Below are 10,371 nucleotides of genomic sequence, written 5' to 3' on the forward strand. Positions count from 1 at the left end.
CGCTGAAAAACATCCCTACAGCATGATGCTGCCACCACCATGCTTCACCGTAGCGATTGTGCCAGGTTTCCTCCAGATGTGACGCTTGGCATTCAGGCCAAAGAGTTCAATATTGGTTTCATCAGACCAGAGAATCTTGATTCTCATGGCCAGAGTCCTTTAGGTCCCTTTTGGCAAACTCTAAGTGGGCTGTCTTGTGCCTTTTACTGAGRAGTGGCTTCCGTCTGGCCACTCTACCGTAAAGGCCTGAATGGTGGAGTGCTGCAGAGATGGTTGYACTTCTGGAAGGTTCTCCCATCTCCACAGAGGAACTCTGGAGCTCTGTCAAAGTGGCCATTGGGTTCTTGGTCACCTTYCTGACAAAGGCCCTTCTCCCCCGATTGCTCAGTTTGGCCGTGCGGCCAGCTCTAGGAAGAGTCTTGGTGGTTCCAAACTTCTTCCATTTAAGAATGACAGAGGCCACTGTGTTCTTGTTGGACCTTCAATGCTGCAGAAATGTTTTGGTACCCTTCCCCAGACCACAATCCTGTCTCGGAGCTCTACGGACAATTCCTTCCACTGTGGCTTGGTTTTTGCTCTGACATGCACTGTCAACTGTGGGACCTTATATTGTCAGGTGTGTGCCTTTCCAAATCATGACCAATCAATTGAATTTACCACAGGTGGACTCCAATCAAGTTGTAGAAAAATCAAAGGATCGAAACAGGATACTGTCACTGATTCCTTCCAAACCACTTGTTGAATTTGAGATTTCTAACTTGTTGTGTAATGTTTATGGCCGATGTGCACCGATACCTTTATCTATAATTTATCTTCATTTCTCTTAGATTGTTGATTTTGATTCATGATGATGACTGCTAACTAAGATTTTGAAAGTATGATGTTGACATGATCAGTCCATTCAAAGCTACTGTACATTTGACGTCAATTTATCTGTGGCCAATGACCTTGAGCCTTCTTGGATGGGCACTTCTAATGTAACTCTATGGCAGCACCCAAAGGGCTAGAATTTTCAAGGTTTCCTCTTAGACTTTGCGGTGACGTAGTGTCCCCATGAGTGACATAACACTGAGCCAATCACGGCCCAATGCTCCGTATTTTCTGCTGGCTTGCCCCACCACCACAGAAAGCACTGAGCTAGGCTGAAACACATGCATTTTGGACCTGCCTTACTCAAGAAAACAAAAAAGAGACCATGTTTGTATGTGGATTTATTAACTCAATGATATATATTATTTCTAACATTGTTTGCAAACTGATATGTGATACGTATTAATGCCAGAATAACATGCAGAACAGGCGAGCCCCAAGGATGGGGGCTATGGTTGATGAGCTCACTCTGGGTTTCAAGAATTTGTTGTTGGATTTCACACAGTCTTAGGCATTATTTACAACTTCCATTTGCACAATGGCAGGCTCCTGTTCGTCTGTAAATAGACGCGTTCTACCACCACGTGGTGGTCGTCTTTCAGTTCTACAAAAACAAAATAGCATATAGTACAGTAAACACTACACTAATACCGTATACAAGATAAACATGTTAAAAAGTAGTATAGCTCCGAATTTCATACATACAGTGCTTTGGGAAAGTATTCAGACCCCTTCACTTTTTCCACATTTTGTTATGTTACAGCCTTATGCTGGAATTGATTAAATAAAAACAAATCTCATCAGTCTACACAAAATACCCCATAAGGACAAAGCGAAAACAGTGTTGTTGTTTTTTTGTGCAAATGTATGTATGTATGTATGTATGTATAAATGTATAAAAGAAACAGAAATACCTTATTTACACCCTTTGCTCTGAGACTCAAAATTGAGCTCAGGTATCCTGTTTCGATCCTTGAGATTTTTCTACAACTTGATTGGAGTCCACCTGTGGTAAATTCAATTGATTGGTCATGATTTGGAAAGGCACACACCTGACAATATAAGGTCCCACAGTTGACAGTGCATGTCAGAGCAAAAACCAAGCCACAGTGGAAGGAATTGTCCGTAGAGCTCCGAGACAGGATTGTGGTCTGGGGAAGGGTACCAAAACATTTCTSCAGCATTGAAGGTCCAACAAGAACACAGTGGCCTCTGTCATTCTTAAATGGAAGAAGTTTGGAACCACCAAGACTCTTCCTAGAGCTGGCCGCACGGCCAAACTGAGCAATCGGGGGAGAAGGGCCTTTGTCAGAAAGGTGACCAAGAACCCAATGGCCACTTTGACAGAGCTCCAGAGTTCCTCTGTGGAGATGGGAGAACCTTCCAGAAGTACAACCATCTCTGCAGCACTCCACCATTCAGGCCTTTACGGTAGAGTGGCCAGACGGAAGCCACTCCTCAGTAAAAGGCACAAGACAGCCCACTTAGAGTTTGCCAAAAGGGACCTAAAGGACTCTGGCCATGAGAATCAAGATTCTCTGGTCTGATGAAACCAATATTGAACTCTTTGGCCTGAATGCCAAGCGTCACATCTGGAGGAAACCTGGCACAATCGCTACGGTGAAGCATGGTGGTGGCAGCATCATGCTGTAGGGATGTTTTTCAGCGGCAGGGACTGGGAGACTAGTCACAATTGGGGGAAAGATGAACAGAGCAAAGTACAGAGAGATCCTTGATGAAAACCTGCTCCAGAGGTCTCAGGACCACAGACTGGGGCGAAGGTTCACCTTCCAATAGGACAACGACCCTAAGCACACAGCCAAGACAACGCAGGAGTGGCTTCGGGACAAGTCTCTGAATGTTCTTGAGTGGCCCAGCCAGAGCCCAGACTTGAACCCAATCAAACATCTCTGGAGAGCCTGGAAATAGCTGTGCAGCGACGCTTCCCATCCAACCTGACAGAGCTTTAGAGGATCTGCAGAGAAGAATGGGTGAAACTTCCCAAATACAGGTGTGCCAAGCTTGTAGCGTCATACCCAAGATTACTCGAGGCTGTAATGGCTGCCAAAGGTGCATCAACAGAGTACTGAGTAAAGGGTCTGAATACTTATGTAAATGTGATATTTCAGTTTTTTTATTTTAATACATTTCTAAACATTTCTAAAACCAGTTTTTGCTTTGTCATTATGGGGTATTGTGTGTAGATTGATGAGGGGTAAAAATGATTTAATCAATTTTAGAATAAGGCTGTAACGTAACAAAATTTGGAAAAAGTCAAAGGGTCTGAATCCTTTTCGAATGCACTGTACAGTAATACTTGAAACGTTTACTTACGGTATGTATTGGAATCTACAGTCTTTACTGTGCTTTGTGTTGTACTACAGTCAAGTAGTAAAAGTACTAGATATTTCCAGTGTCTGCAGTACGTACCTACAGTATTCTCATTTTGGAACATCAGAAAGATGGATGCTACTGTGAAGTGGCTCAGATTGGGCTGCACTCTCTGCCCAGCCTCTTTCAAGGTCAAACCTTGGTTGACCACATGGTCCACCACAGTCGCCCGCATTTAATCAGAGATTAACTCTCCTTGTTCTTGGTCTTCCTCCACCTTCACCTCCACCTCTACCTCCACTTATACCTCTACCTCTACCATCACCTCCAACTCCACCTCTACCTCTCTCTGCCAAGTTTGCTTCCATTGTTCTCCAAACACAGGAGTACTCACATGCGGCCTTTTTATCCATAACAAAGGTCTGATTGCAAAGGAAACATTTACGCAACTAGTGTTTGCACATGTGAAAGTGATCAATTGGTAATTGAGCTTACCTTGTTGAACAGTGTTGCTTTTAATTTGCGCACAATAGGATTTAGTTGTGAAGGTTGTGCTAAGGTAGAGAATTGTGTGTTATGTTGTCACAAAAGTTTATTATATTATTGCAATCTGTGTATAACACAAAGCATGTACCAGTAGTATTGCAGATTTGTTGTATGGTTCTTCTAAATTAGTTAGAGGTTTGGGGTCATTGTGCCTCATTGGCCAGTGTGTAAACAATTGGGAAAAAGTAGCAAATAACATATCTTGACATTTGTATTTGTTGTATCCAATTAATAACTTTTCTGCTATCCAAGATAGTGTGATAGTTGTCCTTGCATTACACATTCGTTATACAAATTTAAAATCAATGCACACAGACATTTAAAAGCACTACTTATGTGACATTACCACTTGTCATTGTTAACACAATAATTATTAATGTATATTCAATGCTTACTACACTGTCATGAATTGCAAGGTAATCTTGATATTTAAAAAAATCCCCACTGGCATTTTACTTTGTTTTAGCTTTATCCCACTACCTGGTAATACAATTATCTTGCAGGCACATGTAAAGTCTTTGAAGCCTGCTTCTGCTCCTGAATGGACTGCAGTGTGAAGTTCTGCTCAGATGTTAACGTTTCACTGCACTCTCTTTACAGTCCATCTCTGGTGTCCAGCAGGAAGTTACCAGACAAGCGCATGCCCTCCTGTCATTTGAGCGGCTGCCGGAGGTCCATGCGGGCCGAGGCCGTCGAGGTGAGAAGCCCTGGTTCTGGTTTTCAGCCGCCCAGTCCCTTATCGGGAGGGCTGTCATGTTCGCCATCTACAAGGGCACTGCCCACACTCACACGCTCAACGTGGCCAACGAGGACTGCATCAAGGTGGCCACAGTCCTCAACAATGCCTTCTACCTGGAAAACCTGCACTTCACCGTGGAAGGCCTCGACACCCACTACTTCGTCAAGCCCGGCCTGCCCGACGGCGATCTGGCTGCGCTGCGCCTCACCAGCGGCCGTAAGACCCTGGAGAATGGCGTCAACGTCAGCGTGTCCCAGTCCACCACGGTCATGGACAGCCGGACGCGTCGCTTCGCAGACGTGGAGTTGGGTCGTGGGCCACTAGCGCTGCACGTGCGCTATGGCTCCACGGTGGATGAGGAAAAGGCCCGCGTGCTTGAGTTGGCCCGCCAGAGGGCGTTAGTGAGTGCGTGGGCCAACGAACAGCAGAGAGTGAGCGACGGCGAGGAGGGCGTCCGCCCATGGACAGAGGGGGAGAAGAGGCAGCTTCTGAGCAGCGGGAAAGTGCAGGGGTACGACGGGTACTATGTACTTTCCATCGAGCTATACCCAGAGTTAGCGGACAGTGCTAAAAACATTCAGTTCCTACGGCAAAGTGAAATAGGGAAAAGGTAACAAACTGTTGTGCACTCACTACCAAAAAGACGTTGAACGGCCTGCTTCAATGGAGGAGTGGTGATGGTAGGAACGAAAGCAACAATAGTGGCATGGCCAAAGAGTACTATGGCTATGTCCGAGTAAGTGTGTGTTTTTGTAAATCATATGGGATCGAAAGCAATGCTGTGCAATGCTGTTTAACAGGGGACTACTACAGAGTAAATGTATAACTACGCCAAGCCTTAATATGGGCAGTGACAAAATGTACCTGTAGCACAATCTGATTGGACTATGAGCTCTCTACCAGGAGCCAGGAGAAATAGAGGTGTTTTGGGCAAAAGTGAAATATTATTATTCTTTTTTTTACAAAATGTTGTCTGCTTAAAAAGAAAAGAAAGTATTTAAAGGTGAAATTAAATGTTTACATACAGTGCACATATCTGGAATTGAGATTAGATTTTTTACTCTTAATTAAGCAATGTCAATTACCAGATGTTTTTGTTAAAGTAACTGTCCAGTACAAATCTCACTTTTAAAATGCATATTCTGTTGACTCATACCCAAATAATGTTGTTGACTCGTCCTATATTAGTATTTGTGGCCAAAGCATAAATTAGAGGAAAAAAACACTTAAAAACCCTACCTCAAACTTGTATCTCAAACAGACCGTTTACAAACTGCTTACTATTTCCTCATAGAGTATGGTGTCAGCTGTCTAGAGGAGAATGAGCTGGCCAATCAGGGGTCTACTCGCATGAATGTTTTTAATGACTTGTATATGCCCGCACCAGAAAAGCTGCTTTTTAACATATTATAAGTAATTATAGGTCATATTTCATAGAAATCTGGATACAAAATAAATACAAATTATTCAAACTTTATTTAACTAGGCAAGTCAGTTAAGAACAAATTCTTATTTACAATGATGGCCTACTGGAAACAATGGACAGTTACTTTTAATCAATGACCTTTCATTTTGCGGTTCCTCTCAGTCATGACCATCACACCTACAGTACATGCCGGAATTGAGAAGCACTGCTTTAGATAAACTAATACCCATTCCCCTTTGGTTTACTTTTTTTTTAAAGACATCGTAACAACTTACATGTTTTAATACACAAAATATTTGTTTTGTGAATCAGACCTTGTCTTGGTATCGGGATCAGGCCAAAAGGTATGAAGTAAGTATAAGACTGGAAAACCTGAATGAGATACGAGTCTCGTCTGAGCACAGTAACACCATGTTTAGTAAATTCTGCAAGAATTGTATTGTTTTGTTTTCAGTAGCTAGGTTTCCATCCAATTGGCAACAGATTTTCATGCGAATATTCTAAAATCTGCATAAAGAAAATCTGCATTTTCTCACCAGTGGTGTTTTTACACCAAGATGACTTGTTGAGGATAAAAATCAGTGTGCGATGACGAAGTGCACATAATGTACTTTTTCGCTTAAGTTTTCATGTACCAAATAAAAATCTGATGTTCAATGTGTTTCCATCGCATTTTGTCACAAACTGTTGCGTTAAATAGCAAATGAGCCTACTCTGGTCTTGGCAAGTGCACTATAGCCAGCAGCTCGCAGATACAGTGTGTGTAGGCCCTGTAGGTAGTTTAGTCTACATGATGAGTATTATTATGGGTAAAAGCAAGAATATCTTTATTTGTCAAATGGCAGTCAAGCATCGATCATCATGTCACTAGAATAAGACCCTCGACATCTATTGGAAAGGAGCGTCAAGCTCATAACGTGCACTTTCACGACCCTGTGAAGTTCATCATAACTTATTTCATCTGTAGCCTAATAAACTGCATGGTTTCCCAAGTCGTAGTGGAAGGACCACACACCATTTCATTGCTTGACTCCAAGTTTACTTCATTGTGATGGTTATTATATCAATATTTGTGCATAAAAGCGTTTCCACTGCCATTTCTCACATAATTAATTTTAACGACAAAAAAAGATCCCACCGTGTCGAACCAACAATTATCCTGGGATTTATAAAATCGTACCGAAACTTCCTGTTTCCATCACAGCTGTCGTGATCATTTTTTATACAGTATGACTTTACTTGCATAAAAACTGTGGATTGAAACGTTGTTTACGGACCTCTACAGGATCGGTGTCCCCCCCGTGGGATGGTTGAGCTAACGTAGGCTAATGTGATTAGCATGAGGTTGTAACAACATTTCCAATGACATAGACATATCTGGTATGGGCAGAAAGCTTAAATTCTTGTTAATCTAACTGCACTGTCCAATTTACAGTAGCTAATACAGTAAAATAATACCATGCTATTGTTTGAGGAGAGTGCACAGTTATGAAATTGAAAATGTATTAATAAACCAATTAGGCACATATGGGCAGTCTTGATACAACATTTTGAACAGAAATGCAATGGTTCGTTGATTGTCTAAAACTTTGCACATAGACTGCTTCCATCTAGTGGCCAACATCTAAATAGTGCCTAGATTCCTAAATCCTAAGTTTCTCTTGCATTTCAAAGATGACAACTTCTCTTTTTTTAAACGCATGCTTTTTTCTTTGTATTATCTTTTACCAGATCTAATGTGTTATAATCTATATTAATTTCAAATTTCCACAAACTTCAAAGTGTTTAATTTCAAATGGTATCAAGAATATGCATATCCTTGCTTCAGGTCCTGAGCTACAGGCAGTTAGATTTTGGTATGTCATTTTAAGCGAATATTTAAAAAAGGGTCCGATCCTTAGAAATTGATTAACTGGCCATTTGAATGTTAGACTCAAAATGAGTAATTTATGTTGTTTATACATTGCAAATAAAATGTAAAGCATGTATTATATTCATCACTGATGTTACAAAGGAAAGGTTGATATTGCATTATAAAAACTGCAAGATTTTGTAGAATAAAGGTATAAAATATCCTGTCAAGAAACCGTATATTTTTTTTGTAAAAACTGAATATGTTTAAAGATGGTTAGAGTATCACTATATAAATATTGTCTCCTCTAAGTCTAATGTTGATCACGCATAATGCCACGTGACTTGGCCTCTGTCCAATAAATATTTAATGAACACAATAAAATTCATAAATGCATATCACCTAAACAAGTTTGTCCAATTATAGAACCGATACGTGTTCTTAGCAGCTATTATCATAACGTGTTTTGTATAATTAACATGAATTAAAACATTTTTGTTAATTTTTTCAAGTCAGCCATTTTCATTTGTCATTTGGTTTTAAAATCTTTTGCCTTTTTCTTAAAAATACCTGGTAAATCCTTGGAAGGTGGTTGGGTAAAGCAAGAGAATATCAAACGTTCTTTACTAAATGTGTTTAGAAAGCGTTCAACAAGACCTTAATTTCCTGAATGTTGCCCTAAAATGATTATGAAGACCTCATTCCATCTGGGGAGCCAAGAAGGCCAAATACTGCTCCTCATTGAAGTCAGCTGTTTGTAACATGTTTTACTTGAATTGTGACTGAACCAAGTGTAACACACCAGGATTTTAGACAGATACCCCAAACACTGATGGCTTTACCAACTTCATAATCCTAGGGTTTTGGGGTTAAGTAATCTTCTCAATTCTCTGTGTAAAATTCTGAACGGAACTTCTAATTAGATTTTGTATTGTTATAATTGCTTGCTCTGCCCAATTATTAGAGAGTTGATCAAAGCCTTAAGAGTTGTATTTGATTACACAGCAAAAACTCAAACACATTTTAGGCTCAAGTATAGGCCTACCCACATAATCATAGGCACAACCCTTTGAATAATTCTTACAGTGATACTACAACGTTGAACATGAACATTTCTCCTAAATGTACAGGTTTTACGCAGTACCCAGCCTAATTTTAAGGAAGCATATGTATACTCAAGACCATGTATTTGGACAGTGAAGCTAAAATGGCTCAATACTCCTTTTGGATTTGAGATCAAATGTTTCATATAGGGTGACAGTACAGAAATTCAGCCTTTTATTTTAGGGTATTTTCATACGTACATGTTTCACAGTTTGGAAATGAAAGCACTTTATGTATCTCGGCCCCATTTGAAGACGTCATACATGTTTGGACAAATTCACTTATAGTGTATTAAAAGAGTCAAAAGTTTACCATTCCTAGCATGCACTCAAGCCTGTCACTACAAAATCGTTGGATGCATTTGCAGTTTGTTTTGGTTGTGTTTTGGGTTATGTTTTGCCCAACAGAAACTGCATGGTAGCTTTTCTGTCCAAATACATATGACGTTAAGTATATTTCTGATCCATGCTATTTCAATAATTCGTTTTAAAGGAAATTAAGGAGCACATTTCATATGAACTCTCATCACTATACAATTCTATGACGCTCTCTAGTGGTATAGTGTGTGCCGTAGATGAGCATTATGTGAATAAGATGTTAAGGCTAAATTCCTGGATTTTCATCAGGTGGTCAGTACTTCACCTACTCCTATACAATATGCAGCCAGTCATTGTGTTGAATTTGTATTGCACAAAATGTCTTGCTTTCTTGGCTTTGTTGTTTTGATATTGCAGAATCTTAAGGATACCATTACTTGCTATTTTAGAAGCAGCTTCAAACATCACTGCAGCATCAGATGAATGCATAGGCTATTGCATAGGCTATTAGTATCCAGAGATGGTGTCAAACCACCACAGCAAAGGGCATGTTCACCAAGTAAATATAGCTCAACATAAGCACTGCACTGTGACCACAACTGGCACCTTCAAAGCTAACCAGAGCAGACAACAACACTGTGACGTGGCCTACTTCAAAGAACAGCATAAAAGCGACGGTATGACTTTGCAAGTGCATCAGAGACCAACGGGATCATGCAATAAGCACATGCTCAGAGGAATGTGAGAGAGGTTCAATTGATGTGGCTCCTATTCATATTATGCGACACAAAGGTGGGTAGTGGGCACACTGGCAATCAAAATCCCAGTGCCTGAAATACTACTGCAATCGCATCGCGTGGCATGGGTCTATACACACACATCACACATTATTTACTTACATGAGGAACATTGGTTTACTGGTATGTGTTGCCATAGGCAATGCATGAGCGTTCCCGTACAGAGATGTCTATTTAGATGTTTTAGTCTGTAGCCACTAACCTACAGTACTGTAATAAAGATGGTATGTCGGGTATAAGATGGCTTGTCTGCCACTTCAAGCCATTTTCAAAGATATAGTGAGCGAAATCTGTTGGCAATCCCTCACAAATATGAGACTCTTTTAGACCAGAGTGGATTGATGACTGTACAATCTGACCTGAGGCATATTTGGTGTCCTGTCCTGACA

The 10,371-nt window shown here is 40.7% G+C and overlaps 1 protein-coding gene across 1 annotated transcript in view; it reads left to right on the top strand.

The window, feature by feature from the left end:
• LOC111967579 (teneurin-3-like) overlaps positions 1-8,271 on the top strand; it is a 229,472-nt gene extending 221,201 nt beyond the window's left edge. Inside the window, exon 31 of the mRNA XM_070444793.1 lies at positions 4,348-8,271. Within this exon, the coding sequence (XP_070300894.1) occupies positions 4,348-5,100 (753 nt within the window). The 3' untranslated portion in view covers positions 5,101-8,271. The remainder of the gene's footprint in view (positions 1-4,347) is intronic.
• The last annotated feature ends 2,100 nt before the right edge of the window (positions 8,272-10,371 follow it).

This window comes from Salvelinus sp. IW2-2015, linkage group LG8 (genome assembly GCF_002910315.2).
Source record: "Salvelinus sp. IW2-2015 linkage group LG8, ASM291031v2, whole genome shotgun sequence".
NCBI classification, from domain to species: domain Eukaryota; kingdom Metazoa; phylum Chordata; class Actinopteri; order Salmoniformes; family Salmonidae; genus Salvelinus; species Salvelinus sp. IW2-2015.